Source organism: Nyctereutes procyonoides, unplaced genomic scaffold (genome assembly GCF_905146905.1).
Source record: "Nyctereutes procyonoides isolate TBG_1078 unplaced genomic scaffold, NYPRO_anot_genome, whole genome shotgun sequence".
Taxonomy (NCBI): Eukaryota; Metazoa; Chordata; class Mammalia; order Carnivora; family Canidae; genus Nyctereutes; species Nyctereutes procyonoides.
Genome location: NW_026575146.1, coordinates 8,812,964 through 8,835,942, shown reverse-complemented (window position 1 = coordinate 8,835,942; position 22,979 = coordinate 8,812,964). Strand labels below are relative to the sequence as shown.

The 22,979-nt window shown below is 37.1% G+C and overlaps 1 protein-coding gene across 7 annotated transcripts in view; it reads left to right on the top strand.

Annotated features, from left to right (window-relative positions):
- SYNE1 (spectrin repeat containing nuclear envelope protein 1) overlaps positions 1 to 22,979 on the top strand; it is a 255,312-nt gene that overhangs the window by 19,824 nt on the left and 212,509 nt on the right. For all 7 annotated transcript variants that reach the window (XM_055311232.1, XM_055311234.1, XM_055311233.1 and 4 more), the window contains exons 12-21: positions 546 to 751; positions 1,753 to 1,908; positions 5,163 to 5,454; positions 6,456 to 6,628; positions 9,398 to 9,707; positions 11,017 to 11,181; positions 15,744 to 16,100; positions 20,598 to 20,734; positions 20,937 to 21,114; positions 21,592 to 21,774. In XM_055311232.1, the coding sequence (XP_055167207.1) occupies positions 546 to 751; positions 1,753 to 1,908; positions 5,163 to 5,454; positions 6,456 to 6,628; positions 9,398 to 9,707; positions 11,017 to 11,181; positions 15,744 to 16,100; positions 20,598 to 20,734; positions 20,937 to 21,114; positions 21,592 to 21,774 (2,157 nt within the window). The remainder of the gene's footprint in view (positions 1 to 545; positions 752 to 1,752; positions 1,909 to 5,162; positions 5,455 to 6,455; positions 6,629 to 9,397; positions 9,708 to 11,016; positions 11,182 to 15,743; positions 16,101 to 20,597; positions 20,735 to 20,936; positions 21,115 to 21,591; positions 21,775 to 22,979) is intronic.

Here is a 22,979-nt window from a genome sequence, read left to right as displayed (position 1 = left end):
TGAGTTTTGGACAAGCTTTTCAAGTAGCTCATCTGAACAAAGCACTGCATTAAGTATTATTTTTAAAAAATATGAAAGATAATATGCATGAGCATGGCTCTTTATCAAGAAAAGAAGGGACCTGTAGGGAGAACTTTGTGTACAAGGTGGATCAGAAGAGGAAGAGGGGTGCAAGCAGCTAACCAGTTAGGGAACGTCACACTAATGTGTGAAGAAGTATAGCCTGGGCTGGGCTGGGTCAGTGAGAATGGGGCGAAGCTAAGAGAAATACCTTGATGAGAACACCTTCCTTTGCAGACTGGCCTTGTTCACAGTTTAGTCCGCAGTCAGTGGTTCCAATGACTGGCTGGTACCGTGTTCGATTATGAGCTGGATTCTATCTAGTTGTACATTCTCACTTGGGCCTTTTTAAAGACTTTCTGCCTCTAGGCTCTGTCTTTCTTCTCTTGCTCTACTATCTCAACTAAAATTATAATCAGTGCTCCCATGCTCCAGGTCTCTGAGTAATAGTGAATATTCTATGCCACCTTTATTTCTTGAAACAGAACATTTTGGACTCAATCAGTGATGGGCAGAGCAAGCTTGATGCTGTGACTCAGGAAGGACAGACTTTGTATGCTCATGTGTCTAAGCAAATTGTCGGCAGCATTCAGGAAAAAATTACAAAGGCTAATGAGGAATTTCAAGCATTTCTGAAACAATGCCTTAAAGACAAGCAAACTCTTCAAGACTGTGCTTTAGAACTTGGGAGGTAGGTTGTTTTGATAAGTGTAGACTCCATCATACACAGGATATGTTTTCAAAGACTTTGAAAAGAGACATTGTGAGTGAACAAATAATATTTGAAATTGTGTTTAAATTATAATAAGCTTCAGCCTTAAGTACAGGTTTATACTAGGACAATAATTAATTGCTTGGACTCTGATGGTGCTGTTTGGCTTTATTTTCTACATAGAAAAAGTAAGGAATTGTATTCACTGGTTATTATAAATGGCATGTGTGCATGTATTTTTGTCTGTGTGATTAACTCAAAATAGGAGAGCTTTGATGCTCAGGTTTTAGATTATTCAAGTCTTTTCTTTGTGTTCACTTCTGTTGGATTGGAGTGATGGCAAAAAACACTTGCCAAATTTCTGTGAATGAAGATTCTGGTCAGGAAACTATGTCAACAGGAGTAAATATAAAATTAGAAGAAAAAAAAAACAAAAAACTAGGGAGAAAAAGATGTCAGTATAATCAAAATGACTTCTGATCACAAAGTAATTTGCTTTACTCTTACTTAGGTTTCTTAGAGAAGTTATGTTGTTTTCAAAACTTAGAGCCTTGTGTTCTTATGCCATATTCAAATCTCCGTAAGATACAAAGACACAGAAATGATTTTCCCTTCTTTTTCCAGGGCTTCCCCTGCCATACTTAATCCTTTGGCCCAAATTCAGAGTCCTGTAGTAAGACACAAAGTTAAGTGCACGTTGACATGAGAATGGAATCTTGCTGATAATTACGAGCTGATTACCAGGAATTCCATTCAGCAAGATAGGGTGACTGTGTTAGGATCTCAAGAGAAATTTCCATGATTTTTCATTTTGTTACTGAAATAAGTAATAATTTGGAAGGGCTTACTGTTGGGCTTTCTTCCATACTTGAAAATTCATGAGATTTTTAATTGCCATAGACATTGAGACCTCAGATATTAGAATTTATTGATCATAATGAGTGCAGAAGAATTTCTACAAAGTATTTTCTTTTCTGTAGCTTTGAGGATCAGCATAGAAAACTGAACTTATGGATCCATGAAATGGATGAAAGATTAAGTATAGAAAACTTAGGAGAGAGTAAACAACACATTCCTGAGAAGAAGAATGAAGTCCATAAAGTTGAAATGTTTCTAGGAGAACTTCTGGCTGCAAGGTATGGTGCTGAAATGAAATAGGTCCTTTCCCTACTAACAAGTTTTTGTTTGTTTGGTTGGTTAGTTGGTGGTGGTTGTGTATGTTTATATGTATTCTAGACATAGAATAAATGTCTAGAATACAGATGATTGTGCATTGTTCTCTGGCAGATTGGTAATCTGGAGAGAACCTATATAGAAGTGAGGAGCTATCTTCATCCATGTCCCTTTGCTCAACAAACTGGGCAGGCCATTCATTTCTTGTATTTCTTGATATCAGCCTCTAAGCATTATGCTGCTAAGTAATACCATACTTTATTCTTGGGGGTTATTATAAGGATAGAAGGTCATTATAAAGGTAGTCTTCACTTACATAATAATACTACACCAAAGAGTATAATGCTAAGTGAAATGCTAAGAGAAAGACAAATACCATTTGATTTCACTCATATGTGGAATTTAAGAAACCAAACAAATGAGCAAAGAAGAAAAAAGAGAGAGAGAGAAACCAAGAAATTGATTTCTAACAAGAGAGAATAAACTGATGGTTACCAGAGGAGAGGTAGGAGGGAAGATGGATGGAAAAGGGATTAAGATTAAAAAAGATGAAAAAGGGATTAAAGGGGATTAAGATTACACTTATGATGAGTACAGAGTAATGTATAGAATTATTGAATCACTATATTGGACACTGGAACTAATATAATGCTGCATGTTAACTATAATGGAATTAAAAGAAAAAAGAGAAAAAAAGAAACAACGCTATAGACCCTGTTTGCATATATTCTTCACAGACTTTAGCATCTAGTTCCATTTCTAATCCACCCCCATCCTTATCATATTCTTAGGAAAGCAAAAGGTATGGTCATTAAATCTGACTATCCTGGAGGTTTCGCTTCTTTACTACAGTATTTGTCTCTTCATTGTTTCCTGACTAAACAAATCTTTCTGGCTCCTTTCCCAGGCAAAGTTGTCTGGACTATGCTTTTGACTCCACCAGCTTCAGGGCTTTGCTCCCTAAATTCATGATCCAACTGACTTTGTTGGTACTTAGAGTGCAACTTGACCCAAAACTTCTTATCTATCATCTTAAAGAGCAGATACTCTCATCTGTGAAGAAAGAGAGGCTAGCACCCTGCCTGCTTAATCAGAAAAAATTAGCAGCAGTGATCAATTCAGGTCTAATTCTGATCATATTCATTCCTTGTTTCTGCTGAGTCTTCTTTTTGGTCAAACTTACCTAGTATACCTTGCCTTAAAAAACAAACACATCCACAAACATGACACATAATGAGCTATTATTAACGTGTTAATTTGATGACTATTATAAAATTTCCCTGCAGTGCTTTGGTCCCATTCTATGAGCCCTTACCATTAGGTCCACTCTTTGTTGACTCTGCACATGCCAACCCCCGACAGTGAGTTCCTCAAGGCCAGGCATCTTTAGGTTTTTATTATTATTACTGTCCCAATGTCTGATATAGTGCCAGGAAAAGAAAATATTTGCTGAATTAATATGATAGCAGAATCATTCCAACTATATAGCTTTCTGAAAATTATACTGCATTTTATTTGTTTTTTAAATCTTGACTTGGGTCTAGGTAAAATGTAACATGGGCTGACCTACTTCTCTCTTTCTTCCAGACTTCTAAAATGACTTTACATATTCTTCTTGAGCTTTTACCCCTGACATTTCAGGACCAGATGCTAAGAGTCCTTAAGTGTGTCTGCTCCCAGGCTCTTTGTACCTGGTTACTTCTCTAGACAATTCTATTGTACTCTGCTGCTCACCCAGCTTCTCCAGCTGAGTCCCCTGATCCTCACCTACTGGCCATTTAATTCCCCCAGTCCTCTGGATTTTTCATCATAGTATTTCTAGTACTCAACTATCTTGGAGGGTTGCCTTTTTTAAAAGTACCCCAGATTAATAATTATTGAACTTTTATCATTCATGATACAATCCTTGTAGTAACAAGTGATATACATTGTTTTGAATTATTTAGCTCACATCCTTGCTTAAGCCAGCTTCTTGTCTTATCAGATTATAAGAAATGTAATTTAGAGTGGATGCAATATTATATAAATTATATATCTCCCAGAGGGCCACAGGATGCTATGTCTTTGGTAGATGCTCAGAAAAAAAAGTGACAGACCTTGTAGGAGATAAGGTTTGTATTATTTTTCTAGTATTCAGAAGAGTTCGTGTTCACACATCTGTACTCTCCCTTCTGGTATCCTGAGAATTTCCTGATAGACATGCTGATCAGAGTTCAGAACTCTGTAAAACAAGATGAAGCCAACCTAGCCACATATGACTACACTTTCCCTTGACTTAATTAACATAACTCCAAACTGAGATGAGCCAAGTGCCCAAGATACAACAAGGAAACTCATCAGCACTCATATAATGGCCTTTTGAAAGAAACTGGTGTTTTGCATTTTATCTTCTGGATTGGGTCCTGGGGATATGAGATGAATGTGATAATCCTGGCTTCCAGAAGGTGAAAGCTGTGGACTGAGATAGGGTGTAGGAGGGGATAGAGCAAGACAGGGCAGAGGGCAGAGGGCACATGAGGTCAGCACAGCACTGCCCAGGGAGGTGATGCTTGCCCTGCGATTTGAAGGTTTAGCCAGGAGGGAAGCAGAGGAGAGTAGATGCATTTTCACAAAGGAGGAATCCCCACATATACACCAAAAAGCAGAGGTTTGGGAACATTTCAGGATTAGGATATTTAGTCAGAACAGAGGTGCTAGAGATGAGGCTGCAGAGGCAGTCCTGGGCCATTTTCTGAAGTGAATTCCTCATAATCCAGAGGCCAGGATCTAGGCACAGCACAGACAGAATGAAATTCCCCGGTGTAAATTGACTACATTAAGAGAAATGGTAGCGAATGTAAGTAGCCGGCCCTGTGAAGGTCCTCGGCCATCGGCATCTTCATTTTATTTTATTTTATTTATTTGTTTTTTAAAGATTTTTATTTATTTATTCATAAGAGACATACACACACACACACACACACAGAGAGAGAGGCAGAGACACAGGCAGAGGGAGAAGCAGGCTCCATGCAGGGAGCCCAACGTGAGACTTTATCCCAGGTCTCCAGGATCAGGCCCTGGGCTGAAGGCGGCGCTAAACCACTGAGCCACCTGGGGTGCCCAGCATATTCATTTTAAAGGCATGTCTGGTTACTTCTCTAGTATCAACAATCACTGGTCACTCTGCTGTGCTCTAGGATGTCAGAATTCTTTTTTTTTTTTTTCCTGTTATTTTTAGAGAATCTTTGGATAAGCTTTCCCAGAGAGGGCAGCTTCTCAGTGAAGAAGGCCATGGTGCTGGGAAAGAAGGACGCCTGTGCTCCCAGCTCCTCACTAACTACCAGAACTTACTCAGAATGACCAAAGAGAAACTCCGGAGCTGCCAGGTGGCCCTGCAAGAGCACGAAGCCCTGGAGGAAGCCCTGCAGAGCATGTGGTCCTGGGTGAAAGCCATTCAAGACAGACTGGCTGGTGCAGAGAGCACCATCGGAAGCAAAGACACTTTAGAAAAGCGGCTGTTACAAATACAGGTAAGCAGAGCACCAGCCAGGCCTGACAACTTCTGAAGACCAATTTGCTCAGATTCACAATGTTTGAATTGGGTCCCAATTGTTCTGTGAGCCTCTGAATAAAGATTTTGGGGCAAAATGGAGAAAATATTCTGTTTGCAAAAGAGGTATGTAGGGATCATGTTTCCCCTTTGTGAAGGAACATTTTTGTTTCAATAGCTTTAAAATGATTTTTAATTTCACTTAGTGAGTATTCAGCAAATGTAGACTACTTACTCCAAGCACTATGCAAGTTGTTGGGATAATAGAAGTAAGAATTGGTGCCTGCATTCTAAGTGCTCACAGTCTAGTGGGAGAGGCTAACTTATGAATTATTACTTGCAGTACCCCTAGGAATTAGGCAGATAGTGACAGTAGGGGACCATTAGGTTTGTGACAAGTGTGTCTTCATTTTCAAAAGAATTTATTTTTATTTTGAAACCAACATTCAATAAATGTATAATTTTCTAGGTTAATGGCCCAGAGTTTTCCAGGAATTTAAATTGGAGTTAATCCTTGATTCCCAGACTCCTGATATCTGATATTTAAATTAAGTGTCATATTACAATAGGGTACAGAGTTTGTTGTGTTTTGATTTTGTTGTTGTTGTTGTGATTGTGTTTTCATTTTAAAGTGCATAAGGTAGAGAGGCCTGGGTGGTTCAACTGGTTAAGTGTCAGCCTTTGGCTCACGTCATGATCCCAGGGTCCTGGGATTGAGCCCTGCATCAGTCTCCCTGCTCAGCAGAGAATCTGCTACTCCTTCTCCTTCTGCTCCTCCCTCAACCCATGCTTGCACACACACACACACACACACACACACACATACACTCTCTCTCTCTCAAATAAATACATAAAATCTTAAAAAAAAATAAAGTGAGTAAAGTATTCCCTATATTGATTCTCATGGGAAACATAACTGTTCCTAAAAATATGAGAAGGTTTTAATATTCCTACTGACCTGTGTTCACTGTTCCTCCATAGGATATTCTCCTGATGAAAGGTGAAGGAGAAGTTAAGTTGAACATGGCCATTGGCAAAGGGGAACAGGCCTTGAGAAGTAGCAACAAACAAGGTCAGAAGGTGATTCAGACTCAGCTACAGACCCTTAAAGATGTGTGGGCAGACATCATGAGCTCCTCCGTACATGCTCAGAGGTACAGAGCCTATTTTTAGTGTTTATTTGCCTACACGCAACCTACTGGGCTTAGTAAAATGATGGAACAATGCTGAGAGTGTATCTTGCGGTAGAGTTACCAAGCATATTATTTTAGCTAGTTGTATGCTTTCTTGTCTTTGCTTAGATTGTATTTTCTGTAATGGGAAAGACAGTTGTATTTGTTTGCTTGTTTGGTGTGTGTGTGTGTGTGTGTGTGTGTGTAGGTGTGTAATATTTATATCTCCCATAATATTTCTCATGGAATCTTATACATGACATGGGCTCAGTAAGATACCACCTTTCAATTAATCAAAGCAAGCCTTTAATAACTTTTCCCTTTTTAGAGGAACATATGGGAAATTAATTTGTTAGCAACTATGGAGCTTAACTATGAGTGTTTTTTTCAACCAGAAGTCATGTCACCCACAAAGGCGCTGTGGAAATATGTGTAGGGTTTTTGATTATCATAGCAATGGGTGCATTCCTGGCATTTAGTGAGTGAGGCCAGGAGAGCTTACATCCTGCAGTGCGTGAGCACATTCTCACAGCCAACAATCAACCCACCCACGACTCCCTGGTGCCCCTGTTGAAAGGCACTGGAGCAATTAGAGAAGATACTTATTGTTACACCAGGTATTATTGCTTATTGTTATTATTGCTTATTTATTGCTTATTGCTGTTTACATTTTTGAGTGGGGGTTTTCCACCTTCCTCTCTTTTCCAAGAATCCACAAATAACCTGGCTGGCTGGTTGAACAAATGACCCTCAGTCAGAATTATACTAAATTACCTTCCAGAGCCATGTTCTGAAAGTTATGTATAGTGTTAGGTCACTGAAGAAGTATGTGTTTAATAATAAATAAATGAATAGCATAATAAATGGATGAAGAAAAGATTAAAATTCAGCACAAAACAAAACAGCTCTGCAATTATCCACTCTAATGTAAACAGCGAAGCATGGTTACAACTAAAATTTTGGAAGCTTCATTCTGTTTTGTTTTATTTCCTTTAAATAGGGAACACAGGTGGAGACTCCTAAAGTCAGCAGGACTTTGAATCCAATAATACTCATAATGGTCCACAAAGAAAAAATGTCAGATCCCGTGGTTCTGATAGCATGGACCACTGGAGCATGGACTAACTCCCAGTGCTTGGCAATGAGCCAGTTCCAGAAAAGCGAATAAGAATATGGGTGAATAGTTTTGGGATTTTGGAATAAAACATTAAATATAAGAAGCAGATTCAAATCCCTGATTCTTCCTTTTCAGCAAGAAATTAAATTTAACAACCACATATTGAGCAGTAGTGGTGCTCTAATGTTAAGCTAAAATAATTAACCGAAGCAAAGTAGTTTTTGCTTCCAAAGTGGTCAGAGGCTAGGGTAGCATGCATCCTAAAACACTCTGACTCAGATTGCATTACTACAACACTGTGGGACTATAGGATGATGCTTCTGGGGTTGCTTCTGGAGATGTGAGATTGATTTATACTTTCTGGTAAATTCTTTGAGGAAAGGATAGCACTTTAAGGCACTTATGCTGAGGTTAATATTGATGCAAAAGGGACAATTTTAGGAGATGCTGGAAGTATATTTACCTGAGATAATACTCCAGGATAATAGGGTCATATGCATGGGACGCTCAGAATGGTCACCAAAGATGAGTTTAGAATAGTTTGTAGGGACACCTGAGTGGCTCAGTAGTTGAATGTCTGCCTTAGTTCAGGTCATGATCCCGGGGTCCTGTGATGGAGTCCAGTATCAGGCTCCCTGCAGGGAGCCTATGTCTCTGCCTCTCTCTGTGTGTCCCTCATGAATAAATAAATAGAATAGTTTATAAAGCTAAATAATGGAAGTTTTTTAAAAAAAATACCAGTGTGAAGAGCCTTTTACTTAATAATCTGGAGAGCTGTTTACTTGATTATTATTTATATGACTAACGTGACTATGTTTTTATAAATACATTAAGCTTTTTCTTCCTTCACAACATTCAACTCAGAAGCACTAAGCCTATGCATATACATCCTTAAGTGAAGATCAGTGTAATTATTTACTTAGTGATATTATTTACTTAGAAAGAATACCTTAGGGACACCTAGGTGACTCAGCAGTTGAGCGTCTGCCTTCCACTCAGGACATGATCCCAGGATCCGGGATTGAGTCCCACATCAGGCTCCCTGAAAGGAGCCTGTATCTCCCTCTGCCTGTGTCTCTGCCACTCTCTCTGTGCTCTTTGTGTTTCTCATGAATAAATAAATAAAATCTTTAAAAAAAAATACCTTAAATTTTGTTTTTTAGTTTAGTTTTTTTTTTTTTTTGCTTTTTTAGTTTTTTTGTTTTTTTTTTTAATTTTCTCTTTAAATTTTGAATTCTAGTTAATAAACAGTTATCAACTGATTTGAATAAGGGGTAAACAGAGTCCAGTAAAATTAAGAATTGATATATATTAAAATGTAATTGGTGCCCCAGCAGTGATGTTTTAAAAACAAAACATATAACTTTGTTTATTTAGATCAATTAGCATTTGGAAGACAAACTTTAGATGCCTATATGACTATACCACCTTACTTCAAATTCGACATAGATTTTTTTCATTTTAAGAAACTGTTATGGGTCAGAGGAAGTCTTTCTCCCTGCACTTAAAATCAGTGTTTTCATCACAGAATAGCATTCAAGTCAAACAGCTTACATGTATGCAATGCCCTCATACTTGGTTTCAGTAGAGATGACAAGATAGCTTATTTTTGTAATATGTGACATTAATTCTAGCACTTTGGAGTCTGTGATTAGCAAATGGAATGACTATCTAGAATGGAAGAACCAGTTGGAGCAGTGGATGGAATCGGTGGATCAAAAAGTAGAGCATCCCTTGCAACTGCAGCCAGGTCTGAAGGAGAAGTTTTCCCTTCTGGATCACTTCCAGTCCATAGTATCTGAGGCAGAAGATCATGCTGGAGCCCTGCAGCACCTCACCTCAAAATCCAGGGAGCTTTACCAGAAGACAGAGAATGAATCTTTCAAGGAAACGGCTCAAGAGGAACTGAAAACACAGTTTAATGACATAATCACTGTTTCCAAGGTTAGTGTTTTATATTGAAGAAAAAAACCTTTAAGGTTCAGGAAAAGAATATATTACCACTTCAGGGCACCTTGGTGGCCCAGTCAGTTAAGCATCTGACTCTTGATTTTGTCTCAGGTCATGCTCTCATGGTTGTGAGATGAAGCCCCACTTTGGGCGTGGAGCCTGCTTGGGATTCTCTCTCTCCTTCTCTCTCTAAAAAAAAAAAAACAAAACAAAAACAAAACAAAAGCAGAACATACTACAGGTTGAGTTATAGGGGACCTGGTTACTCTTTTTTTTTATATATATTCTTTTTTTTAATTTTTATTCATTTATGATAGGCACACAGTGAGAGAGAGAGGGGCAGAGACACAGGCAGAGAGAGAAGCAGGCTCCACGCACCGGGAGCCCGATGTGGGACTAGATCCCGGGTCTCCAGGATCGCGCCCTGGGCCAAAGGCAGGCGCTAAACCGCTGCGCCACCCAGGGATCCCAGACCTGGTTGCACTTAAAGTATTAATACGTTTAGTGAACAGTTACTACATGAAGATCATATTTGCCTGTGGATGCTCATGAATCCTCCTCTTTTTGCAGTTTTAGGATTATTTTTTATTCTTTCTGTTTTATCCTTCTTCACTTAGGATGTTAGTCCATTTCTTTTCTTTGTAAGAATGAGCCATAAATGCCAGTGTTTGTTGTTCTTTTTATTTTATTGCAGTTTATATTTGTTGTATTAAATGCAAGTCTGTTTACCTCCCAGATTTCAATCATGTACAATGTATTTTGTGCATTTCTCATTGCAGTATAAACCACCTTTTCCTATCCTAATTCTCCACATATAAGTTCTTTCATGTAATACCAAGATTGTTTTTAGTTCTCTCTGAATGTTTATTTTCTCCATGATTTTTCTTTTTTGTACTTTGTGACATCTTTTTCTCAGTTTTCCTTTTGGGAACTATCTTTGTATTTTTAACGCTATCATTTTCTTAACATAATAATAATTATTATAATAACTATTCTTATTATTCAGGCAACAATACAGGATATAATAATTATTACTCAATGGATTATTAGTGAGGGATATTAGTAAACCTTCATTCAGTATAGATTTTGTTTTAACCTAGACAAAAATAAATTTAAAGGAATTGGTTGCTTCCTCAAAGTCTTTCAGTCTAATTAAGATTTAATGTATTCATGTTAAGATATTAACAGAAAGTTCAATAATAGGAATGAAATCTTCTGAAATCCTTAAGAGACCTGTTGTTTTGTTGGATTTAATATTCTCAATAATGCCTGCTGTTACAGTAGCCTTTTCTTTGTCTACTAGGAAAAAATGAGGAAGGTGGAAGAGATTGTGAAGGACCATCTCATGTATTTAGATGCAGTCCAAGAATTCACAGATTGGCTCCATTCAGCAAAGGAGGAACTTCATCGGTGGTCAGATATGTCTGGAGACTCATCAGCCACCCAGAAGAAATTATCTAAAATCAAGGTCAGATATTATAACTTCATTGTTTCGTTGGTTCTTCAGTAAGATGTATCTGTGATGAAGATTCTGTAGATAAGATTTATTTTAAATGTTTCCTAATTTATATTTGTCGATAGTTATTGCCTTGCACCTCACAAATTATAAACATAAGTAAGGGGAAAATAATTCAAAACATTTACACCTGTGAGTAAAATGGAATATTGTCCATGTATATATCCTTCCACATGCAATGTGCTTATGGCCATAGTAGGGGAGACTATGAAATATATGCCAGCTTGATGGGCTGGCCGAACCAGATACTATTTTCCAGCTCAGTAACTAAGTTTGTAACATAACTTAGTTAAATTATTTGAACAGTAACTTGAAAATGTTGTGCTAGATGTTTTATTCTGCTTTCCTACTCAACAGTACAACAACATAAGGGAAGGCAGTGCTTTAAAGGACATTAAAATTATCGCCTAGTTTACTCCTCACAGGGAGAACTTTAAAAATAGAAATTCATGGGGATCCCTGGGGGACTCAGTGGTTTCGCGCCTGCCTTTGGCCCAGGGCGCGATCCTGGAGTCCCGGGATCGAGTCCCGCGTCGGGCTCCCGGCATGGAGCCTGCTTCTCCCTCTCCTCTGCCTGTGCCTCTGCCTCTCTCTCTCTCTCTCTCTCTCTCTCTCTCTCTCTCTCTCTATGTCTATCATAAATAAATAAAAATAAATTAAAAAAATAGAAATTCATGCATCTGAAGGAACTGGAACAAGTATATTTCTAGTTATTTGAATATTAAATTGCAATAATTCCCCCATTAGGTTGCAATAACAGATTTTAACCTAAAAATTAAGCAATGATGAAATTCTAAATGATTTAGTTACGGACGAGGAAATGTTGGGAATGACTAGTATAATTGTGGTCAGGACTTTAAGATTCACTTATGTTCTGATCCCTAGACATCAGAATATAAAAGTCCTAAAAATACTAGTTGATGATAACAGTAATCACTACATTTTAAGAGGGTATTTTTAGGTGCTTAGAAAGTATTATTTAAATTTTACAATGACTGTGTAGGTTTTAAAGGAGATAATTGCATAAAGGATCTTTTGAAATTCTTATTTTCTGTGTGAATTTTTTTTAGTTTTATCACTTTATTTATTTTTTTATTTTATAATAAATTTATTTTTTTGTTGGTGTTCAGTTTACCAACATACAGAATAACACCCAGTGCTCATCCCGTCAAGTGCCCCCCTCAGTGCCCATCACCCATTCACCCCCCCCCACCCTCCTCCCCTTCCACCACCCCTAGTTCGTTTCCCAGAGTTAGGAGTCTTTATGTTCTGTCTCCCTTTCTGATATTTCCCACACATTTCTTCTCCCTTCCCTTATATTCTCTTTCACTATTATTTATATTCCCCAAGTGAATGAGAACATACAATGTTTGTCCTTCTCCGATTGACTTACTTCACTTAGCATAATACCCTCCAGTTCCATCCATGTTGAAGCAAATGGTGGGTATTTGTCGTTTCTAATGGCTGAGTAATATTCCATCGTATACATAAACCACATCTTCTTTATCCATTCATCTGTTGATGGACACCGAGGCTCCTTCCACAGTTTGGCTATTGTGGACATTGCTGCTATAAACATCGGGGTGCAGGTGTCCCGGCGTTTCATTGCATCTGAATCTTTGGGGTAAATCCCCAACAGTGCAATTGCTGGGTCGTAGGGCAGGTCTATTTTTAACTCTTTGAGGAACCTCCACACAGTTCTCCAGAGTGGCTGCACCAGTTCACATTCCCACCAACAGTGTAAGAGGGTTCCCTTTTCTCCGCATCCTCTCCAACATTTGTGGTTTTCTGCCTTGTTAATTTTCCCCATTCTCACTGGTGTGAGGTGGTATCTCATTGTCGTTTTGATTTGTATTTCCCTGATGGCAAGTGATGCAGAGTGTGTGATTCTTTAAAATATTTCTTTGACACATTTTTTCCTCACTGATATTTTATTCATCTGTCCATTTATCCATTTATTCAACCAGGGTTATTCATTCCCTCAAGGAGCCTGCTGTGTAGTTGGGAACAATGATGCACAGGCTGATGTTTTAAAAAAAATACATTAAATGTAATAATAGCTCACTATACATTTAGAGTTTAGGCTCTACAGACTCCAATGCTGTATTCTGTGACTACTGGTTTTCTAGCTGTGTTGGGCAAGTCACTTGATGTCCTTGAGCTTTATCCTCTTCCTTGATAAATTAATAACAATAGTACCTGCCTCACCAAGAGGTTTTGAGGATTAAATTAGATCACACACACAAAACATTCAGCATTATGTTTGACACATGGAATACACTTAGTAAGAAAATTCAGTAGATTTGGTAAAAGAGTGATTTAACTGCTATGGGGTGACAGTATAGGAGAAGCAAAGAGTGATGGTCTAGACTATATGCTCTTTTTTTTGCAATACCCTGATAAAATACTTCCCAAAATATGGGAAATGATGGAGAAGTAGCTGGCAGGAAGAAACTGAAATTCAGGGAGGAGAAAGTGAAGTCCAGGTCAAATCTTCCTGGAGGCTGATGAGGGGGTGAGGAGGGATCTTGGAGGAAATATAAATAATCACCTCCTCTATCTTTCAGTGTTGTCCCTCCCCACTCCCAAGAGTAACCACCAAGAAGAGACAACTTCGAGCCAAATATGTGTGTGTATAAGGGTGTGTTATGCATATGAGATTTTTAAATAGTTAAATCCAAAACAAGAAAGTACAAATACAAGTCATTAAAGTCAAATACTTTAAAATGATGACATTCTTGGGATGTCTGAGTGGCTCAGTTTGTTAAGCGTCTATCTCTTGGTTTGGCTCAGATCATGATCTTATGGGTCGTGAGATCAAGCACCACATCAGGCTCCATGCTCAGCAGGAAGTCTGCTGGAGATTCTCTTTTTCTCTTTCTTTCTTTCTTTCTTTCTTTCTTTCTTTCTTTCTTTCTTTCTCTCTCTCTCTCTCTCTCTCCCTTCTCCCCCCCTCTCTCTCCCTTCTCCCTCTGCCCCTTCCTTCACTCTTTCTAAAATAAATGAATAAAATCTTTTAAAAATTGATGACATTCTTATTCAAAATCTGGATGAGTAGAATTGGTGATTGCAGATATTGAAATGTCCCATTTTATGCCAAAGAAAACTAAGATAATGCAAAATAGAGAGTATTTTGGGAAACTGATTTTGACTATTGATACTCTCTAAACTCCAAATTTGAAATCAGTTGTAAAGGCAAATTAGAAGTATTTAAATCCAATAATTAGACATAGCTCATTTAAAAAAATCTATTATTTGTTTTCTTCCCCAAATCTCTACTTACTTTATACACTGATAAATAAGGCAGAGTATCCTTATTTTCCTGCTGCTGAGGAAAGAATGGGTATACAAATTAAATGCTAACTATGTGTCAGATTCATGTGATTTCCCCTTGGACTATGGTATAAATACTTTTAAATGATCTATACTAAAATGTGGCTCTTATACATAATTTTGAGAAAGTATATTTATTTCAGGAGAATCTAATGAAATATGAACTATATTTGTAGGATAGTTAACATAACATGCTTCATACTTAACATTCCTATTTTTTGTACACTTGTTAATTTGTAATTGATTTTCATCTTGAAATTTTTTCCCTAATAATCCTCTTTTCCTTCTATTTAATCCAGGACAGAAGTCATAATTTTGCATTAATACTGTCTAAATCCTAACTTGAGCAATAGATATGTAAATATATAAACACCCAGATGATGAATACAGTGAGACAAATTTCAGTAAAATAATCTGTTCTCAGAAAGAAAAAAAAAAGAAAGAAATGTCACTACCTAATTTGTAATGCATATTTTAATTTTATCTTGTCCTTTAGAGTACTTGTGTGCTTTAAGCTAAAAGCTATACCTAAATTGTTAAATTTCTGATAAGCTTCTTAAAAGTAAAAATAATAGCAATAAATAAGCCCAGTCTAAAAGTTACTTTGAACTTTTGACTAAGTAGGTCTCTGAATTATCCATTTTAGTTACTATAAAAATGTTTAAGGTACTGAAGTGTTTGGAATTGAGTGGGACTAATTCTTTGGTGATGATGGCGTGGCTTGATTCCTTGCAGCATAGAACTGACTTCAGCCACCATCTTCTGGAAGAAGATGAAATGGAGCAGAGACCGTGGGCAGGGCACAAGTCTTGGTCACTCATCTGTGAACATAGGGAGAAATATAGATTTGCATATTTATACAAGAAACACAGTACAAGCAAATGTTTATATCACTATCAAAAAAATTTCACATATTCAAACAATGCCTGACTTCAGGGTCCCTGTCTAGTCTGTTCCAGGATGTCACAGATTCCGCAGCTTATTTAGCCACAAATCTCAGCACTCATGATGATAACTCCACTATTCCAACTTAAGTGTGGGCGGATGAATTGATTCCGGTCCTTGTGGCACACTTGCTAAAACTTCCTAGCAGGACAGGGTCCCCCTCTGTACACATTTGTAAACTTGCAGCCCAAGTGACTCACAGCCTCCTCGGTTGCCATGACGATATTCCATTACAGGAGCTGATGGATTCCAGAGAGATTGGTGCAAGCCGCCTAAGCAGAGTGGAGTTGCTGGCTCCTACAGTGAAACAGAACACAAGTGCCAGTGGGTGTGAGCTCGTGGACACGGAGATGCAGGCCCTGCGCGCTGACTGGAAGCAGTGGGAAGACAGTGTAGTCCAAACGCAGACCAGCTTGGAGAACCTGGTTAGCCAGATGGCCCTTTCGGAGCAGGAGTTCTCAGGCCAGGTAGCTCAACTGGAGCAGGCCCTGGAGCAGTTCAGCGCCCTTCTGACAACTTGGGCTCAACAGTTAGCTCTCCTGGAAGGCAAGAACACGGATAAGGAGATAGTGGAATGCTGGCAGAAAGGACAAGTAAGTTGGCTTCCTGTCTTCTGTTGGTGGTTATGCTAACAATTTAGTTTGGTTGCTTTTAAAAAAAAAAATGCTAACTAAAAACATGCAACCTCTAGACTTAAAAGAAATAACTATTTACCTAACTAAATTTTCAAATCTAGCTTGTTTCCTTTTGCTCATAAGTCAGACTACTATAAAACTGAAGATGTAAGGGAGAAGGAGTTAGTTATTATTTACTGTAGGAAACATTTGTTAGTGCAGACATTTTACTTTCATTCTTATGGTGTAAGAGTCTGTAATATTGTATTCAGCCATTCAGCCTGAAAACTAGCCTGTGGGTAGAGGCATAAATAGACAGAGAGTCATAGCTGGTTTTCTGCCAGTGAATTATTTCCAACAATTAAATGATTGAACTTATAGCTTAAAAAGAAGCATTTGGTAATCACCTAAAACACAATTATTAGTTTTCACCCTGATTAGCTCTCCTAGAGGTGATTTTGACAGCTGTGCTGAATTAACCCGTCAGCCTAACCCCTGTGTCATGCTTTCGGGTTGCCTTCCAGACTTTTTTTTTTTTTTTAACTAATGGCAGCTCTTTCAGAACATGAATGTAACAAAGTGTAGAAAGGATAGTGAAGAAAAAGTAGAAGCTTGAAATCCTTTCTTTTACTGTTAAATGGTATCTTCAAAACACTGTTGTTACTTGCAGTTTTATAACACTCAGAACCATGGATGTCCTTAAAAGGAAGTTTCAGTGAAGTAAACTTCTGTTTCTATTTATGTTATAATCATTTCAAAATAGCTTCAGCCAATTAGAAAGTCATGTAGTCTTTCCAACATTGTCTTGTTTTAAATCAAGTATTTCAAACAAATGTAGTATACCATGAAATAAAACTTTATTATTATCTCTTTAGGTTTATTTATAGTGTTTCTAGCTTATTGTTTTTTTCCGATACCTGACCTGTCTTTTAGATGTAAACACTAGAATAAAGTGTAGAAAGCAATTTTGTAAAAAGGAGACAAGGAAGTTGGTAATTTTTCCATGTGCAGTATTATTCACTCCGATAAAAAAAATCAGTTATAATTTTTTTAATTCTGTTTCTCTTCCTTTTCCTATCATTAACATGAGTGACATTTTTAAAAAGAAAGATTTGGTGATATTTAAATTATATTACTATTCTGAACTATCATTAATTTTTGCATTAGGGATACTGCTAGTGAAAATTATAAGTGAAACCTATAAAAAAAATCCACATGCTAGTAAGCTTTTAGCTTACTAGCAATTCAAAGATGATGGCTCTCTGCTTAGATCTACTTCCAAGTTTGGCTGCTCCAGAGCTCATGTTTTTTATGACAATAGTATGTTTCCCCCCCAATGCTCATCTTTTTTTTTTTTTTTTAATTTTTTTTTTAATTTATTTATGATAGTCACACACAGAGAGAGAGAGAGAGGCAGAGACATAGGCAGAGGGAGAAGCAGGCTCCATACACTGGGAGCCCGACGTGGGATTCGATCCCGGGTCTCCAGGATCGCGCCCTGGGCCAAAGGCAGGCGCCAAACCGCTGCGCCACCCAGGGTTCCCCAATGCTCATCTTTTCTCTTATTTTTATTGATAATATAAGAAAGAAATGGTAATTATGTGATGAGAGATAGAAGTGTTAGGTAATGCTGGGGGGGTGGTAATCATTTTGCAATATATGAGTGTATCAAATAAGTACACTGTATATATACCTTAATTTTTTAAAAGATTTTATTTATTTATTCATGAGAGACACACACACAGAGAGGCAGAGACATAGGCAGAGGGAGGAGAAGCAGGCTCCATGCAAGGAGCCTGATGTGGGACTTGACCCCGGGTCTCCAGGATCATGCCTTGACCCAAAGGCAGATGCTCAACCACTGAGCCACACAGGCATCCCTGCACACTGTATACCTTAAACTTATCACAATGTTATATGTCAATTATATCGCAATAAAGCTGGTAAAAAAAATTTTTAGATGTTTAAATGGAGGTGATACTTCCATTACAATGAATACATAGGAAAAGTGTTATAAAATAATGAATTTGTTAGGATTCTTATAGCATTGTTTAGCTGTTACAGAGGGCTTATCATTGTTGACAATCATAAGTCATAAAGTTTCACAAGTATTTACTTTCTCTTTTGCAATTAAATGATAATACCCAAGAAATATTTCAAAATGTAAAAATGGGTCACCATCTATAAACTATATAAAGTCATGTTGCAAAAAATCTTGTTTGCTGTATTTGTAAAATTCATCTCTTAATATCCATTGGGTTATTAGTGTTTGAAATTTAGGCGATTTCTTAACTTAAAACCTAAGGGAAAAATGCATTCCAGGACTTAACTGAAACAGAAGTATATAACCTGATGTTTATATAATGAAAGACGCTATTAAAACACTAATTTGTAATGAAGTTATGGAAATTTATTTAGTGTAAAATTTTGATCTGAAGTTTTTTTCTTTTGATATCCTCTATTTTATAAGTGACTTATTTGAATCTCTGGTGGGTTTTTTGTTTTGTTTTTTACTTTTTTGGGTATGTGGTAAATTTCTACAGCTTTTAGTAAGCTCTTCCTTAAATAAAAGATACAATGTGGTATAAAATAGTAGCTACTAGTTTATTTAGCATTTGGAGTTTCAGAGAGAAGCTTTCTAGTTATTATGAATTTTGTAAATAAAAATATCTTAGGCTTCCCTAGTCCAGACACTAAGATAAATAATTTTAAAACCAAGAGAACACTATCCCTCTCTCAGAATCCCAGTCTAGGTGGAAAGGCCAGTGAGTTCAAAGCCAATGGGGATGCTACACTGTCATGAGCTGACGAGGTGCTGTGTGTCCTCAGGTGAGAAGCTCCCACCATGAGGTGGGAAGGAGGCAGGATCTTGAAGTTTGTCACAAACTGACCAGATAGGTGAGGTGGAGGAACAGTCCCAGAATCCAAAATTAGTGGGGAACAAGAAAATACAGGAGAGAAAACTGGAGAACAGGACTCAAATTGAGAGGACATTGTGCCTTTCCAGAAAGAAATGACAGATGTGTGAATGGAGACTGAGTAAGATGCAGAGGGAAAAAAGTCACTGAAAGACAGCTAAGACTTAGAACAGACTGGACCTCGTTGTTTCTTGTTTCTTGGCAAGGCCAAAATGTAGCTTAGTTTTCTGATTTAGATCAGTGGGAGGACGATGGAGCCATTTACTAGGATGAGGAATGCAACACAGACCTGGCTTGTTGAAAGGTGTGGTTTTCCTACAAATCTAGGCCATGTCTAGATAAAAATCTGAGAACACAAATAGTAACACCAACAGCCATCTGAGTAGTCACTCATCTTCTTGGCTCTCCTCAATTTTTTCTTCTTTCTTTCTTTCTTTCTTTCTTTCTTTCTTTCTTTCTTCTTTCTTTCTAACTGTGGCAATACCATTATTTATACAGTCCCACTTAAATATTTGCATGTCATTTACCTGCTGTTTTTACTAGTTAGACATTTCTCAGTGTGCCAGGGATTCTGCTAAGTACTTGTGTGATCCCATTTGCTCCTTGTGACAATCCCATAAAAGTACCTTGTATAATTCAGGGGATCATGGCCTTTAGAGATGTACTTGACAGTCTTAAGACTTTATTATTTTTATTTTTAAAAAAGATTTAATTTATTTATTCATGAGAGAGAGAGAAAGAGAGAGAGAGAAAGGCAGAGACACAGGCAGAGGAAGAAGCAGGCTCTATGCAGGGAGCCCGATGTGGGACTCAATCCGGGTCTCCAGGATCACATCTTGGGCTGTAGGCGGCACTAAACTGCTGCACCACCAGGGCTGCCCTCAAGACTTTATTTTGGATTAGATACTCACAGTAATGTGATTGTTCATGTGTCTTTCTCTTCTGTTAAATTGAGTGTTCTTCAAGTATAGGATTCATATTTTCAGTCATTTTAGGGGGTCCTAGAATCCAGAAAAATGCTTGGCACATAGCAGACATTTAGCATATATTTGATGACTGTGTGAATAAAACTATGAAATGAATGAATTACTAGTTAAATCAGAATTTTTAGTGTGAAAGTTAACTGTATATACACGTAAAATCACTTGCTATGCATATTTTTAATCCAAAATCAGTATTACTTTGCTTTCAAATGATTTTTCTTTACCTTTAAACAATATACCTATCTTCCAATGGCCTAGTCAAACAATTTATTAAGCAATTTAAGTTATTTTCTCTTTCCCTTTTCTGTCACACTTTATTTGACCACCTGATCATTTGATTACTTGGCAACATTTGGTACTGGAGTGCCTATCTTTGCCTAGAAAAAGATGCAAATAAGCCAAGGGCTATTTTTGCAGTGAGGAATCCTAAAAATAAGATGTATTTCTTTACTGAACTTATTATGTTGGTTCTTTCTATACTAATAATTTATAATATTATTTATGAATGTATAGTGTGAGGATATGGAAACTACCTAATTTAAATAGTGCTTCTCTGTCTTGTTATTTCCTAATAGGAAATACTGGATGCCCTAAAAAAAGCAGAGCCTAAAACAGAGGATCTTAAGTCTCAGCTAAATGAACTTTGTCGATTTTCCAGAGACCTGAGTACATACAGTGGAAAAGTTTCTAGCCTGATTAAAGAATATAATTGGTGAGCATGAACCTTACTGGTATTCAGAATATTTTTATACAAATAAGCAGCCAGAAGTTTGTTTATTTTAAGGTACAATAAGTTAGTCATTAACTACATTGCTTAATGTGACTGCATACTCTAAGAACTGTTGATTGTAACTTTTTAAAAATCTGTTTTATCATTTTTTCCTTCCCTTAAACATTTCAAATCATGGTTTTAGTCTTTGTTTGCAAGCATCCAAGGGCTGTCAGAATAGAGAACAGATTTTACAGCAACGATTTCGAAGAGCCTTCAAGGATTTCCAGCAGTGGTTGGTTAATGCAAAAATCACTACTGCCAAATGTTTTGATATACCTCAAAATATTAATGAAGTTTCAACAAATCTTCAGAAAATACAGGTAAGAGTGCCAACAATTAATATTAATAACAGTGCTTAAGTGAATTAAAAAGGTGCCTCTAGATCTTTTTATAAGCATATTAAAGTCATGCTTTAGAAACTCAAATTTCAAATAAATACTTTCTGGAAACAATTAATTGTGTTTGTGAAGAGAAACTAGTCCATTCACCCAAATGTGTGCTATTTTTATATACTTACAGGGTTGTGGGGACTAATAAAGTTCCTTTATATAATGTAAGCACTGTTCCTGGGCACCCTAGGCAGACTGTCTCATTTAATTTTCACAATAAGCGTATCAGGTGCATAAGATTATTATTCCCATGTATAGAGAGGGTAAAAGAGTCTTAATGATTGAATATATGAAATGAAAAATGGTTTATTTCTTCTCTTTGAGTGTATTAAGAAAGAAGTAGAAAATCAATGTATTTTAAAGCATAGAGCATTTTATCATGCCTAATCTTAGCATTTTTCTTTGTAGGAATTTTTGTCAGAAAGTGAAAACGGACAGCACAAGCTAAACATGATACTGTCCAAAGGAGAGCTTTTGGGTACTCTGTTGACCAAAGAGAAAGCTGATGGCATCCAGGCCAAAGTTGTAACTGCAAAAGAAGATTGGAAAAATTTTCATTCAAATCTCCACCAGAAGGAATCTGCCCTAGAGGTATAATATAGCCAAGCACAAGGACATGTCCTCAGTAGTTTGTTGCTGTAGTCGTTGTCAGTTAAAAACCACACTTTCATTTATATCCAAATATGGTTGCCAATGATTTTGGTATTCCTCTCTGAATATTAATGGATAACTGGGTAACCATAAGAAACAGCTCAATTTTAGAAGTATGGGCCTCCCTGAGGAATTTGATAGCTTCTTGCCTAGTAGGGGCTATTATCATAGTCTTTCATTGTCCCACCAGTAATAATTGGGTTTTACTTTTAAACAATATCACTCAATCATTCATTTAAAATCCCTCAAGTTTGGAAGTTGTTCTGAGAGAATGAACAGAAATATCCATGTACGACTACAAAATGCTATTGATGACAAAGTATTTTATAGCTAATGCAAATGTCAAGTAATAGGTTTTAAGAGTTAAGTATGCAAAGAGCCAATGATTATGCAAAATTCTTTTATCCAGAGACAACATAAGTTGAATTTATTATAATCATGATTACTGCCACAATGCAAGTGTTTTTTTCTTGTGAGATTACTTGTTTTGTGCATCAACTCAGAGGAATATTTAGAGGCATGGAGAGTAATTTTTTCCCTTTTAAACAACATTTCCTGGCAGAATAGTTCCTTTATTTGATTATGATAATAACTAATTGGAATGGAAAAAATAATAATAGAGGATTAATATCTTGAAAGAGAAAATGTGTGTTCCCTCAATCCTTCCCTAGACCAAGACTATTGTAATTCTTCTCTGTAATGGTGGCTACTCCTGCGTAGTAGGTATCTTCCACTTAATAGAGAGTGATAACCATTGTGCAGTGCCTAGAAATTTATTCAAAACCTTACAGAGATCATTAGTGTAATGTGGCCTGAGCTCTGAAGCATTTATTGTTGAAGGTAGTACATCTGGCATTGATTGCATGGTTACCTAGTTCAAGAGATGTCCAAGAGTTAGATGGGTAGGTGAGGAATAACCTGCCTTTCTGTCTTCTTTATCATCCTTCCCTTTTTCCTCCCTCTCTCTTTCCCTGTATCCCTCCCTTCTTCCCTTCCTTCCTTTCCTCTTTCCTTTATTTCTATTAGGAATAAAATAGAAAACAGTATGTGTCAGCCACTATGTTAGGAATACAAAAGGGTTAGTCTCTTCCCTTTCCTCAGGGAATTTACTTTCTAGACTGAGAAATAGTATATAAAGAGATGAT